This window comes from Lepeophtheirus salmonis, chromosome 4, assembly GCF_016086655.4.
Source record: "Lepeophtheirus salmonis chromosome 4, UVic_Lsal_1.4, whole genome shotgun sequence".
Taxonomy (NCBI): Eukaryota; Metazoa; Arthropoda; class Copepoda; order Siphonostomatoida; family Caligidae; genus Lepeophtheirus; species Lepeophtheirus salmonis.
Window position 1 is genome coordinate 21,123,947 of NC_052134.2, and position 15,359 is coordinate 21,139,305.

Sequence of the window (15,359 nt, forward strand, 5' to 3'; positions counted from 1 at the left end):
TTTGTGTATATATGTAATTAATCGACAAAGCCGCCCCAAGGTCACAGAAACTCCCATTTAATGCATCAATCCATGCGTAATGCATATACCCCAAAAGTTGAGGTATATTTCATATCAAAAAGCAATCATCACATTGTTAATAATAAAATAAAATCCCAAAGGGAACACTTATATAAAATACTTAAAACAAACACCACTTCCAAACCAAAAAATAAATTAAACATGAACATAAATACAAGGGAGGTTATTCAAAAGTCAATTTGTGCCAAAATTCCCTTTATTTCGCTACTATCAAAATCTGGATCCCTCACATATCTGATCATGTAATTATAAGCTTGATTGCATCATATACATAGTTTTACCTTAAAAGAGAGCCTAATGAAGGAAGGTTTTTGCTTCGTAAAATATCATAAAAGAATCAACAAACGTTGTTGTATAATATATCTAGTATCCAAATCTTTTTATTTATTTAATAGCAGTTCAGAAAAATGAGCAAATTTCTGAGAAAAAACGGCGAAATTAGCAAGTCAAAACTAAGTAACAGCATTAATTAACAGAAATTTCAAACTCGAAGAACTCGTGTTTATAGGGTGTTCTAAATTAGAGTCCCATTAAAAAGTTAAATAACTGACAGATTATAATTTGTATTATATTATAAATGAATACTTTAATATTGTCCTAAATACAATTGACCAATATATCATTCAATGTACGTGCCCTTAATATGACCAACGTGACGGAGACACCTTCTTACTGACTTATAACTAGAATACACTTTGTGTTATGGAATATTTTGCTCAAACAGCTGCACGGCTACCATCAAGGAGTCATTGCTGAAACAGGAAACCGCATTGGCCTCCTCGACCATACTCTATATTGCAAAGTCAAGCTGATTAAGATCAGGTGAAGAGGAAGTACAAAAAGTTTTGTCCCTAAAATGCTCAAAATTGTCTTTGCACATCATTTGCAATGTGAGCTAAGGACCCATCCTATATTTCTCACTTAGGCACGAGATATCTACACACAATACTTTTAATTAATTTGATGACGTAAAAAATTAATGGGACTTTCATTATTGAGCACCCTCTACAAGTAACTACAACTTGTACATAGCCTGCCTATGGAAAGAAGTTCATATTTGCCAAATGTTTTTTTTTTTTTTTTTTGCTAATGAGTTTCATGACACGTACAAGACCAGGTGGTCCTATTTTATATATACATATAGCATATACTCATTGGTATTTTAATAAATTTATAAATGTCTTTCATCCCTATTATTATTTCAACCCTCCAGTGTCTCCGTTCATAATGTTAGAGTTAAGTTAGAATTGGACCGAAGAAACTGGGACCCACAGAATGTCGGTCCAATACAGTATAAGAACTGGTCCCATCGGTTCTTATGTTTGTCGGTCCTTCACATCGATCTCTACAAAAAAAAAAAAGGAAAATATAATCTATGTCGTCAAAGGGGATCTAGATTACCTTTCTGTTAGGACTGACAAATGGGACTAGACTGGTCTGCAAGTCAAGTCAAGTTGTATAAAAGTAGGTGTAAATTATGCACTCTCAAATCAGCTGTCACTAATGGTAATACATACCATTGCAAAATTTAATATTCGAAATTTTCATTTTATTTAGTGAAGAAAGGAGACATTTTTCTTGGTTTTGGGCCAATTAGTCGAGTTGGATGGACTTTGAATAAACAAATTTAAATACAAGGTGTAGATTTTACATATCTTTACTATGGAACGTTTATATGCGACGTCCGCATTGTTTATGTCGGGCATTTTGGGGGCCTAAAAAACCAAGGACATTAAGAAATATATATCTTTTTAAATTCTTTTATAAGAAGTAGTTCTCTGTTTGTCAATTTTTTTTATATAGAATAATGCTATTTTAAGACCGCCATGGCCTTGAAGGTCAAAAAAATGTTTACCAAAAACCCCTCTTGATCTTTAAAAACCTACATGAAAAATTAAAGCAAAATCCATTCATCGCTTTGGTCCTTATTTTCCGATACCCACACAGACATTTAATATAAAGATTAACTCAGCTATTGGATGTCAAAATAGGATTAATAATTAAAAGGACTTAAACCTTACTGGCAATCAAAATTGTGTCCCTGTATTGCATAGTTGTATTATATACTAGGGGCTATACTCAGCATTGTCCGAAGATATTAGGCTTCCGATAACAGGCATACTTTGAAATAATAATACGGAAAATAACTCCCCAAAAAATGTTTAATGTTTTTCTCAATTTTTCTTCAGCACACTCACACGTAGTTACTCAATACTTAGACGTTCTCTCCTCAAGAATAAAATAGTAATAATAAAAGCTTCATAATTTTTTTTTAAATGATTTGATGAGCCAGGCAGTACTTTTGTTTGCTGCTAAACTTTATCTAAGGTTTTTTTTTTTTAAAGTTTAAGTTTATATAAAGTATTTCCCTTTTTCTTTTCTTTTTTCATATGTGTTGAACTAAATGCTTACGATATTTCATTCATTTTAAATACCTGCGTTTCAGATTTTATACAACTCTCGACATATGCAGTCCATGTCACTGTGTATATACAGTATATTTGATATTAGGAAATATATATATATTTAATTCATTTCTTAAAAGAAAAGTAATATTTGGTATGATTAAATTATTTTGGTTAGTTACCAGATGATTTCGGGCCTTTTCTCTGTTTCTTTTATAAAGAAGGTTGTGTGATGCAATGAAGGTCACGACAGGGTATATGAATTTTTGATATACCGCAGAGATACTACATGGCAAACACCTGCCAAACCTCCTCAATAAGAGGACGTTATTATTTCTTAGATCAAAAATGCCTTTTTTTCAAACATACATTGAAATAAATTTTGCTTAATTAATATAGATTATAGCCTGGTTGCGTATTGTGTGAACCTTAAGTATTGACTTGCATGACCTCTCAAAATTGAAGAGCTTCTTACTGTGATCATATAAAATCATTGTACAAGGTTTGATCAAAATCGATCTGTAACTTTTGGCGTAATCCTGGGGACTAACAAAGAAATATATATCATATATAAAATATAATAAGATATATTTCTGTAATTGTCCTATCAAAAGCTAAAAGTAATTTTAATAATATAGTCATTTCTAGGGATTTTGTGTACATATTACTTTGATTTCATTCAAATATCACTGTTTATCAGTGTCATCAAGTAGTATTCAATGCAGATCTTAAGTCTATTTTTATACATAAAGCCATTTGATAAAGTTTTATGTAGATTTATAGAAAATTGTTCTATTTTTTGTATTAAAAAAATATAACTTTGAGCTTCAAAGATGGCGTCTCTCTCAATTATGATGCAATTTATGACGTCATTCAAAATATTGTATTGTTTGAATTTATAAAATAAATGAAAGAAAATGTTCATTGTAGTAAGTAACATCCCCTATAAAAGGGATTTATATAATGATAATTAGTCGTTACACTGAGAAAGCAGCTAAGTTCTCCTTCTATTTTCATTATTTACAGGTATATGTAGGTATTATTGGATATATCCCTTGTTCTTCTCAGTACAAGTAAAGGATTCCTTTCGACATGAACTGTAAGTTAAATTCTAAATACATATTTATTATTTATTTATTTTTTACCAAAATATATTAGTTTATAACATTTGGTTGATAGTATTTTTCTCAATGTAAGGTAGACAACTATAATTAATGACTGGATAGGTCTACTCTGTCTACAGCGTGAGAATTGTTGTTAAGCGGTGATGTACATACGTCCCTTACTCAAAGAGAGGGGTTTGCAAGTAGTGTTGTGTCAACTCGAATAATTATGTACTCGGTTCGACTTGAATAGAGTCAATGATTTTTTGACTCAACTCAAACAGTGTATTTAATTGGATTTTTCTTTATGTGGTTTTTCTGACAAATCTATGACACTTTTGACAATTTTTATTTTAAATACTAATTTTGATAGATAAAATTTTAAAAATACAAAATTTGACAAATAACATTACTTAAAAAAAGACAAATACATGAAGAAAAAATTTAAGATATAAATTTTTAGTTTTTAGGAAAGATCAAATTTGACTAAATATTATTTGTTTAGAAAAGATGAAATTTTTTTTAATTTCACAAATCATATTATTAAAAAAGAAATAATTTTGTATAATAAATCGTTAACTTTAAAATCATGAAAACAAAAGAATAAAACATTTTTTTACGAAAAAATTTTACAGTTATAATTATTTGGTACAGACAAAGTTTGACAAAATGACCATTTTTTAAGAAAGGGGAATTTGAATTTGTATGTGAATAAATTAAAAAATCAAATTATTAAATAAAGACAATATTTTGAATAATAAATTGTTAATTGCAAGATTGAAACAACATAATAATAAAAAAAATGGAAATTTTTTTATTATAATTTTTTGTGAGAGACAAAATTTATACCAAACATTTTAAGTTCTTTTTTTTTAATTTAACAATATTAGTTAATTCAAAATACAAAATTTTGAATACTAAATCGTTAATTTCAAAATTGTGTCAACAAGAAAAAACTAGTTCTTTAAAAGACTTTTTGGAAATATTTTACAGTTATAATATTTTGAAGTAGGTCAAATTTAGCCTAATAACCATTTTAAAAGAAACAGCAATTGGAATTTATTAATGATAAATTGAATCAATCAAATGATTAAATTAAGACAATTTTCTGAACTCTAAATTGTTTATTTCGAAATTTTGACCTCAAAAAATAAAGAAAATCCGCTTACGACTAATTTCCTAACAAACTTTTAGTCCCTCCCCCCCCCCTCCCCAAGTAGTAACAGGGCATGGACTTAAGTGGTGAGTCCATTTTTAAATTCGAATAACTTCCTATTTTTTATGTAATTAGCTTTTTCATTTTTATTGCTACACCTGATCTTTTGAGCATTGTGGTGCTTCTTTACCTAAGTGATTTTGTAATCAGATAAACCTATTATAAAGCAAATTAGATCTTATAGATTTTTCTCAAGAGGTTATTATTAGACATTATCTAGGTATTGTAAGGATTGAAACCAATAGACGTTGTGGCTATTATAAAATATTGATAAAAATTAAGGTTTCCCCATATGTAATAATTTGATACTGTATGAAGAATATCAGGGGCATTTTATGACTTCTTTTTCAGTCTGGAGAATAACTCTGTTCATTTTTGTGCCCTCCACCTGGCTGTTAGTCTAATTTTTCTTGGAGGGGAGGAGGTATTTTTTGACCCTTGCTCTTTTTTAAGAAAAACTTCAAAATTGACAATAATGAATTATTTATTTCAAGTTGTGACGAAAAAATCAATAATTTGACATCATTTCAGGTGCGTCCAAAGAAAGCTAGAAAGGCTTGACCCCCCTTCCCCTAAAACAAAGAAGAGAAATTTTTGTCGTTATCAGGGGAAAATTATCCCTTTGCTGGAACAATTTATAATAGTAAAACCACTTTAAAAAAAGGTCATTTATTACAATTTATGCCTAGCCCAAAATTTTTAACTTTAATTGAGTTATATGAATCTCACTTTGTTCCAAAGTTATGGTAAATTATTCATTGTCTACGTTTTATGTTGCCTTGAACTATCAAAATTTAATGACATCCTACTTTGACCATATATAATTCTATTACCTTGTTCATTCAAAAACGAACTGTTGCCGTAATCCTAGTCACCAATAGACAAACAAAGGCAAAAGCATAACCTCTGTTCAACTTCGTTATCGGAGGAAATGAATAAAGAGTAAACATATAGTAATTAATTTTTAGAAATCTATAAATGGGCAGTGGACTAAGCTACATAACTTTTCACTTTATATTTCTTTTGATCTAATTTATAGACTCAAGTCAATCTTTAACGACTCAGTCCCGTTCTACTCAAATCAACGTACCACTATTTTTGAGGAACTAAACTATATTTATATAATGTCTTCATTCTCATGAGTTATAATCAATATTTCTTGTTGTAATTCTGATACGGATACTTCCAATCTTTTAATTTTTGTGGTATACCAATTCCATGGGAGAATAGTAATAATACCTTTTTTTGGTCTTCTCAACTAATAACTATGTATAAATAACAGGAACTAATTAGTCAAATTATTTAAGAGTCTGAATAAACCATTTTATGTCTTGGATCATAAATCCTTTGCGTTTTTTCTTTGCATGCGGTCATAGAATGCGATTATGAGAGGATCTTATTTTGTCTATATATTTCTATGTTTTTCTAACTCTCCATCAATCCTAATTGCAAACAAGAAATAAATCTCCCACTACGGTCATCTAAACCAAAGGTCCCCAACATGTGATGAACAGTTTTTTAGGTATAAGGATATTATATTTTTAAAAGCGACTTTTGTGCAGAGCCGTAAGAACCGAGTATGGAGGGACAACGCCCACAAAATTTCAATTATAATGGTTTTATTTTACCGAGTGGTCCATTAAAATCTGAACACTTTTAATTTTAAACTTTATCAAGATATAATTTATTAATTAACAATAGGATTTCAACAAAAAATATACTATAAATATATGTGTGTAGGAACTCTCTTAATCATTAATGTAGCCGCCCTTAGCATCAATGATAGCTTCCAGGTGACGACGGAACGCTTAGCACCCACTACCAATGTAGTCTTTTGTCATGGCGTCCCAGGTCTGGCTGACAGTAGCTTTGAGGGCCTCGATATTTGGATAAAGTAAACTTTAGGCTCTCGCCTCAACATGCACCCAAAAAGTGTAGTAGAGGAGTTGGCATCAGGGCTATATGGTTTTAAAAGTGTCAAAAGACTCATTTAAAAGAGTATTGCAACGGAAGAGATGATTTTATTTCATTCCTGATATCAAATATGGCCTCTCCACCATCAGAAGGCTCTTTCCATCCACTTTTTTGATAGCTCTCTGTACAGTCTGGTGTGAACCCCAAGATCTCTTGCATAGGACTCATGGACTTGAAGGGATTAACCCGGGCTGTTTTCTTTAACTCTTCGGGATATAGTGTGGCTTTTTTAACAGAGTCTTTCTTCCTCTCCAACGTTTTGGACTTGCTGACGACATAGAATCGGGATCTTGTAGACTCCCAACTACTGGGAGTGCGCAAATGTAAATTAGTCGATCAAATTCAAGTTTCATTTTCTTACTTGTACATAAACTTAGGTTTGTTTTGTTTTCTATATAATTGTGTAAGCTTAGTAATTAGTAAGTCTTCAGATTTCTATGGACCACCCGGTATATTATTAGTCTTGTGTCGGTCCTTATTTAGTTCAGGAGACTCCAGTTCCGTCCAATCCAGTTCAGTACTGCAGATCTGTCCTAAAACCTTATACAATTTGGTCCTTGATGACGTCAATCAACTTTATTTCCTAGGGAACGGTCCAAAAACTGGACTGGACCTTATAAATAGAAACCAACACAACATTAGTCATGGGGGTTGTATTCCTCCCTCACCCTAGTCATGGTATTTAAACTGCAAGACTAATGCAGGGGCGTAGGAACCGGGCAGAGGGGTTGGTCTCTACAAAAATTGAATTATATTGGATTTTTATTATACATCATTACTATGGTCAGTGATGCTAACGGGGAGCATTTCGGGCATGTCAAAAAAACGAAAATCTACATGGTAAAGCTGACAATTTGAAGAAAATTTTAGAAGAGAACTGCTTAGCCTATATGCAGCACTTTTCCTATTAGCCAGAAAAGTGCCACAATACATTACAAATCAGTAATAAAGGGCAGAGGATCCTTGGCTACCCTGCGATGAATATTTTAAGGGACAGTAAAAGTTAGAGGGGGCCAAATTATCACTATAATTTTTTTTTAAATAAGGTTGGAATATTGACATCGAAATTTACTCTTAAAACAAGTTTTAAAAAAAAAAGAAGAAAAAAAGAAGCACCTAATTGAAGGAAAATCTAAAATTTATACAAAAATGATTTGAAATAACTTTTCTAAGCCTTCATTATAGGGATGTGTGTAAAATATTCACATTACCCCCTTGTGAAAGTCGTGCCCCTCCACCACTCTTTGTAAATCATGCCATATATATATTTTAAATATTTAAAACTACTTTGCATTTTATTATTTGTTAATAAAACACTTTTGTGGCAATAGTTCCACTTCATTTTGAAAAAGACATGACCACATAACTGTTCATGTTTGCATATTATAATAAAAAGAGGTCTTGGAAATAAATTCGCTATTGATTTGACGAGTAACACTCATGATATACTTAAATATATTTTTTGGTTCATCATGTAAATTATGTTCAGAGATATTAAAATTGTCGATGTCTTCATGAGCATGAATTTAAAAAAGTAAGCCAATGTTGCTAAGCTTGCAAGACAACATATTTCCTGATAATGATCACGTTACTCGTATACAAGAGTAAAAAGTTGAGCAATCATCTGTTTTCCTTTTGCTGAGGTTGAAAATGACTTATTCCCACTCCTCATTCTATTCTGGGATATAATAGAGAGGGATGAAGCCATGCCGATGCCCCTGATGACGTCGCCATTATATAATTCCCCTCCTCCCATTGTTAACTTGACCTGAACCGCCTCTGATGCAGACCTTGGTGGTGGTAGCAATATACTCCAGAGAGGCCCTGAATGACCGATGTGAAGAAAGGTTTCGTCTGAACAGCTGTTGAACACGGGTCACTCTTATCCTATGGTCTTTCCAACAGTTATTGAATATTAATTCCATAGTTTCGAAAGATAGCTACTTACAAACAAAATTTAGGCCTTTTTTTGTGGGAATATTTTTTGAGAAAGGTTGCGTGGGACAATAAAAGTAATGATGCATAATACGTTTGAATTGTCGAAGTAAAAAGGATAATCAAAGAGAAAACTAATATCTTGCAGGCTACCAACTAAAGACATATTTTATCCCGGGACATGAAAAATAAATTCGAGTGTGAGTATTTATTATGTAAACACCACGTAGTTGTATTTAATACAGTTACGTGCTGCTTAGTAAATAAATACTTGGACTCTAATTTGTCTTTCATATCCTGGAATGAAAGCTTCGGCCTATATAATAACTGGGTCCACAACCTATTGAATAGAAAGGAGAAAAAGAGCGACTCATCTTTCAGCTGTTGACTACTACATAAATAATACTAATTCTCGAGGTTTTTTTATTACATAGATATAACATAAGATATCAGCTGAAGTTTGACTCTCCTTTTCTTTGCCTATTGAGTGTCGAGTTATTATATGGGTAGGTCGGTGGGTAGAAGATGTCAGCTTAAAAATATATTTTTTTCATAAATGTATGCTCACGAAGATTTCAAAAATGTTGTTCCTAAGAAACGTGAGTTAAAAAACGATAGCATCACAAATTTGATAGGTTGTGTGACTTGTTTCTAAATTCAAATTCCGCTTTTACTTTCAATGTACGTAGATGAAAATAATTCAACAATGTATTACAATAACAAGCATAATAATAACAAAGGAATGAAAAATGCGGAATCCATGGACAAATTATGGATCCATGATGTTCAAAAACGGCTTCGAAGGGAAAATAGACGATTGCTCAAGGAATTACAGCAGAATATAAGCTCTTCCAAATTCGGAAAGTCTGTGAAACATGTTACCTTTAATTCCCCAAGAAATAAAATCTATGAAATTGGTAACTCTCTACTACACTGTTTCGTTTTCAGGTTATATTTCTCCCTTCCCCCTGCAGAAAGACCTATTTTCTTAGAGACAGTTAAAGTTTGAGGTCCTTTTGGGCGTGGTACATGGGGATTTGGGTCGCATTGACTACTTTAAAGCCTCTTCTAACGTCCTTAATATGACAAATAGTGCAAAACTACTCATATCATTTTGATTTTGATCTATCAATGAAAAAAACCTTGTGAACCTTGTTTTTAATCAATTAAGAGTCTAAGATTTGCAGTTTCTCTGTTGTGTCAATGGTAACTTTATTCATCATTGTTCAACAATTATCACTTCAACTAAAGTTACATTTTGTCATAATATTACTTCTCGTAATCTTTTATACAACAGAGATGCCTCAAATAATTGATGAACATATCTTAGACCCAATAAATTATTAAAAATCAAAGTCAGTCCCCCAGCAGAAAAGGTCTTTGTGCAGGAAAATATTAACCCAAAAAACGAGACAGTCTATTATACTACAATAATTTTATTTGATGTTCAAAATAATATCTTATTATTTATAGAACCTAATCCAATTAAGGAATGGGATCAATTCAAACAGGAAATGGAGCCGAAAGTCGAGGTAGCTGATAGAAGACGAGATAATAACATTCAACGAATCGTTTTAAAGTCCAAAAGGTTAATTATTGATTGAATTTATAAAAATGTACGCACCCCTTCAAGAATCTTTTCTCTTTTCCAGGACTCCTCCAAATGAAAAAGTCCATCATTATTCCCTCCGGCGATGTGCATCTGAAGAGTTTTTTTATGAGGATCACAATAGTCAAAATTGTGATATAAGGGTATGTATAATTTGACCGGATACTTGCATCAGGGCACCTGATTGGGCCCATGTATGATAAATTTTTAACTATACTTACTGGGAATAAAAAATATTTTTTTTATACATAAAGGCCATAATTTTATTTAAAAGGTAATTTAAATCATGATAATAAATATAATTTTCTGAAATAAAATATTATTTTATAAAATATATATACACTTTATTTCAAAAAGGGCGTTTGAGAAGATAATATTTATAAAAAAGATAATTCGAAAGAATAACATAATCTTTTTTTTTTTTTTTAAAGCCATTGAAAAAAAAAATCTTAAGTGCTTCGCATATTATTTAAAAAAAATTATGTTAAGTATTTAATTAACAAATATTCTCAATCTTTTTTTTATATAAAAAATCAAATTTTCTAAATAAAAAATTAATTTACAGAGTGGTGACCCAAAACTTTCAGTAGCATTACTAAAATATGAAAAACATGATTTTTATGGAATCAAGAAAGACAACTCAAGAACAACACCAGCCTCGAAACGCAGGAGAACATATTGACAGCTCTTGAAGATGAAGGCAGTGTCCTTGGCAAATCACGCTTTTAATATGGTGGCTCTGAGCTAATCCAAATTTGGATGCAAGGTGCAATAGACATTCGTCAGGAGCTGCCAGTCAGTTTTCCTGCATTTCGAGGCTGGTGTTGTTTTTGAGTTGTCTTTTCTTGATTTGGTTAAAATCAGTCTCTGCACACGTAGTTTTCTTTATTGTATCACGCAACCTTCCCCCAACAAAATAAAGAGAAAAAAGGCCCTAAATCATTTGGTATTATATTATTTCTATGAAGAAATTTTGGCTATTTCTTCTATAATAAAATGGCCAATATATATACTATATAAACGACGAGGAATCAACAAGAAATTGTATTCCAGTTCTTTTGGAAACGGAGCATATGTATAGAATCACTTATTACTTCGTGTATTTGATAAAAAGAATAAATTATGAAATAGCCGCGAAGTATTAAGGGAGAATATGGAATCGATAGCTGACAACAAAATTCATAGGGTATTTTTGTGTCGGCGGGAAAGCACCTTGTGCAACCTTCTTGGCACTGACACCGGCATTTTTACTCTTACAGACATGGGATAAAAACAAAACGTGTTTATTTTTGTTTCAGCTGTCGTTTGGTTGCGTAATCAAACATCGCAATCAAAAATAATGTGTATAAAATCGTAATTTAATGCTACTGCAACTTTTGGGTCCCCACTTAGTATATTTGCGTAATGAGTTTAGGGGGGTACTTTAATACTTTGGTATTTATATAGATTATGAATACCTACAATATTCATAAATTTTGATTCGAATATGTTTTGAATTTTTTTTTTTTTTCAATAAAATATTTAAGTCGTTCCATATTTTTGTTTTTGGATTATATTTTGAGTTGAATTATAATGTAGATCATATATAAACATTCCTCCGGGACACTCAAAATAGGGTTTAAATTGATTAAAGGCAGGTCTTAGACCACTGTAACCAATGAGGCCGGAGTATCCCCCCTCCTTCTTTTAAAATAATATAATATTTTAAGAAACAATCTTTTTCTAAAAACAAGAGTATTTGACATTGTAAATGAGAAATTCCTTTCCTAATAAAATGTCATTTTGAAATGTATGGTGTAACAACGTAAAAACAATCTTGAAAAAAAAAATAAAGAAATGAAAAAAATACTATATATTTTTATACTTGATATCGGTATACCTACAGCCCAATCCTTCTTAGACACATTTGAATCTATGAGGCATGAACGTTGTTTACATAAATTTATAGTAAGTTCCAAGGCTACAGTCACACACCACTTTGCGGATAATATATTGCTTTTAGTTTGCTCATCCACTATTATAAGTGCCGTATTCAAATTTGAGGGGGATAAGTTAAAATACCCATGAATTTTATGTTAGAATATTATTGGATTTAATAGACTTATATTGGACCCAAAATGGTTTTTTTTTTTTTTTTTCAAATAAAATCTATCGATTTCTCAATCTTTTATTGTGAAGATACTTTAAGTAAAATTTAAGGCTCCTCTCCAAGGGTAATCGGAATAATTTATTGATAGAAATAGGCGATAATTTGCCGTAGAATACATATGCAATACAGACTCAATGCTGAGAAAAATGATTCTAGCTTGTTTTTGTGTTGTGATTAATTATATTTTCTCATTTAAACATTATAATCTATACATATTATAGGAGCATTTCCTTTCACCATTCTATCATGTGACATCAAGTAAACTGCCACTAATTACGAGGAGATCCAAATATTGCTGGATTCTTTATAGACCTATTTAATAAAAGGTCCCCCTACGTCATGCATTATAAAGCTACTTTATGACCAATAAGTTCTTATGCTGATTCTAGTATTGCAAAAATGACGTAACTACCAAGGTCTCAAAATATACGCCGTTGAATTGACGTAAGAAATATTTATGTCCATTTGCACCAGCTGCATGCAAGTTGCTGCTGCACTATCTAAGTAATGACTATAGACCAGGATTAAAATTTACGACGCAAAAACGTCGTAAGAGGTTTTTCTCCATAAATAAATAACACTTTGTGTCAGGAACATGAATCATTGTCTATTGTTGCGTACCAGAAGGAATGGAGAGATAAACAACTGTAAAAACCGATTAAATATACATTCAACAAAGTTATACTGAACATATCTCAGATTGAAAAAATGGTCAGTTGCGTCACTTTTGCACTAAACCCACGATATGTAGATTCTTTTATATCATTATCGTATTAAAGGATTAAGCATAGCCTATATAATATTTAGGCCTTGATTTGAAAAAATGGAGCAAATATTAGTTAACCGTAAATTCAGGTTGGCATTGATTATGTTTTTTTGGCATACACAATTGCAATTGACTGGACAAATGTTTAATCGATTAAAAAGATTAAGATTGTAAAGCTATTGTGGGTATTAATTATATATGTATTACTAGGGAGATAACATTTGTATCCCCATCTTTTTTTGTTTTGTTGAGTTTCCAGTATCTTTATACATGGTGCACTAAGGATTCCGGACAAATTTCTGAGATAAATTGACTCTAATTTTAATATTTATACATGTAACCAATATACATTAGGACATGAGTTATCAACCAATGTGCCACGGAGCTATTGGTACTATATGTATTATTATTTAGTAAATTTATTTGGGAAAGTGTGTGTTATAAATGTTTTGACAATCACAAGTGTGCCTTCAGATGCAAAAGGTTGAGAACCTCTGTGGTGGTTAAGGTGGTACTTTTTTTGATAGTTTTCTTCTTTGTAAGCCACTGATTTTGGTAGATATTTAAAATAAGATTGTCAAAATAATTTTTGCTTATAAAAATATCAAATTTTCATGATGCCCTGAATTATTTGAAACACATTATTTCAAAAGGGACATATATGTCCTCTTAGGATATAAAGATATATATTTATAGAAGCCTCGACATGCCGGCAAACAGATTGGCAACTCTTTACGATGAAGACTGTGCCCATGCCGTAACCACGCTGTCGTGTGGCAGCTCAGAGCCTATTCAAATTTGGATGAGAGGTAGGGCAGACATTATTCTACAAGTCCCCCGAAATGTAAGTTTTGGGACTCAACTCCGTATATTTGATATTAATAAAACATAATATTACAATGACTATTTATTGACTTGGCGCCGAATTTTCGATGCACTGTATTCAGTCTCTTTTTATAACAACTCTTAATTATTATTACTATTATAATTACAGAATGAAAACCTCTGGTTCAAAGAAATGATTGATTTTCGAAAACGATATTATTGGGAATGTCATGCTCCTAATCCCCCGGAAAATGGGCCTACGTAGTATTTACCTACGTAGTATTTGTTTCAAGCAATCTATATTTTAAATAATGAACATTTTAAGTGATTAAGAAGACTAATTTATAAATTAATACTTATTTTTATACATTTGAATTTAAAAAATGATATATTTTAATAAAACCACAGAAATTTAAGCAGTTTAATCGTTACTTTTTGCATAGCCGGAATCGGAGCAGATGCTAGCGTGAGGAAAAGCTCAATTTTTCAGCACACTTCCATTTCTTTCCTTTTTTGAAATTATATTTTCGAAGAAAATATTTTCACTTTTCGGAAAATGAAATGTTGGCCCCAATAAGGTGTGCGCGTCTAAAACTGAACACTCCTTTAAATTTTACGCCATGTACATATTAGTGATGTTATTGAGTTGAAACCGGTTTATACTTCGAGGCTAGGGTATTGACTAGTTATAAACAAAACTTCAGCAAAATCTAAATAACAACAGTGAAACAACAGCTGATAATATGGAGAGACGTTGAGTCGCAATTTTGGAACTTTCCGTGCAGGGAAAAACTCCCACTGAAATTGCCAAGGCTCTGAACTGCAGCCGCACCACCGTTTACAGCGTGGTAGCCAAAGGGACTCCTGAGGTGACCACAAGATCTAAGTCAAGGCCTCGAAGGTCGGACGAAATGGTTGATGTCGTGAAAAAGTATGTCGAAGACAAGAAAGGCAAGGTCACCGTCAGCGACCTCTCCAGGGAGTTATACTTATATGCCTAAAGATTTAAGATATACATCAATACTTTGACTGACGGGTTGTATTCGTTCCTAGAGCGGATTTTGTAAGTCGAAGCAATTTATCCCAAAAGAAATAACTAAAAAAAAATCAAACTGGAAGTGTCTCTGGCTTTCTGTTACTAACTTTAGACCATCTCGTATCTTTGAAAAAAAATCCCATGTTCTGGGACTCGTATCTTAAAGTATTAAAAAAATCTTTGTTTCTACACTTTGGCAGAGTTGGCGAGCATTGCTGCAGACTAAAGATTTTAATTAACCTCGCAAAACAGAATTGCCA

The 15,359-nt window shown here is 31.7% G+C and overlaps 1 protein-coding gene across 1 annotated transcript; it reads left to right on the forward strand.

Annotated features, from left to right (window-relative positions):
* The first annotated feature begins 3,552 nt into the window (after positions 1 to 3,552).
* LOC121115691 (uncharacterized) lies at positions 3,553 to 14,479 on the forward strand. Its single transcript, XM_040709804.2, has 5 exons — positions 3,553 to 3,585; positions 9,404 to 9,631; positions 10,188 to 10,302; positions 10,367 to 10,466; positions 14,233 to 14,479. The coding sequence occupies exons 1-5, from the start codon at positions 3,579 to 3,581 to the stop codon at positions 14,326 to 14,328; spliced, it is 546 nt and encodes a 181-aa protein (XP_040565738.1). The 5' UTR covers positions 3,553 to 3,578; the 3' UTR covers positions 14,329 to 14,479.
* Positions 14,480 to 15,359: the final 880 nt, after the last annotated feature.

Bases quoted from the DNA above. Each gene is read 5' to 3' on its own strand.
- LOC121115691 (XM_040709804.2), top strand. The intron at 9,632-10,187 runs GTAACTCTCTAC...TATTATTTATAG, and splicing joins AAATAAAATCTATGAAATTG to AACCTAATCCAATTAAGGAA. The intron at 10,303-10,366 runs GTTAATTATTGA...TCTCTTTTCCAG, and splicing joins ATCGTTTTAAAGTCCAAAAG to GACTCCTCCAAATGAAAAAG.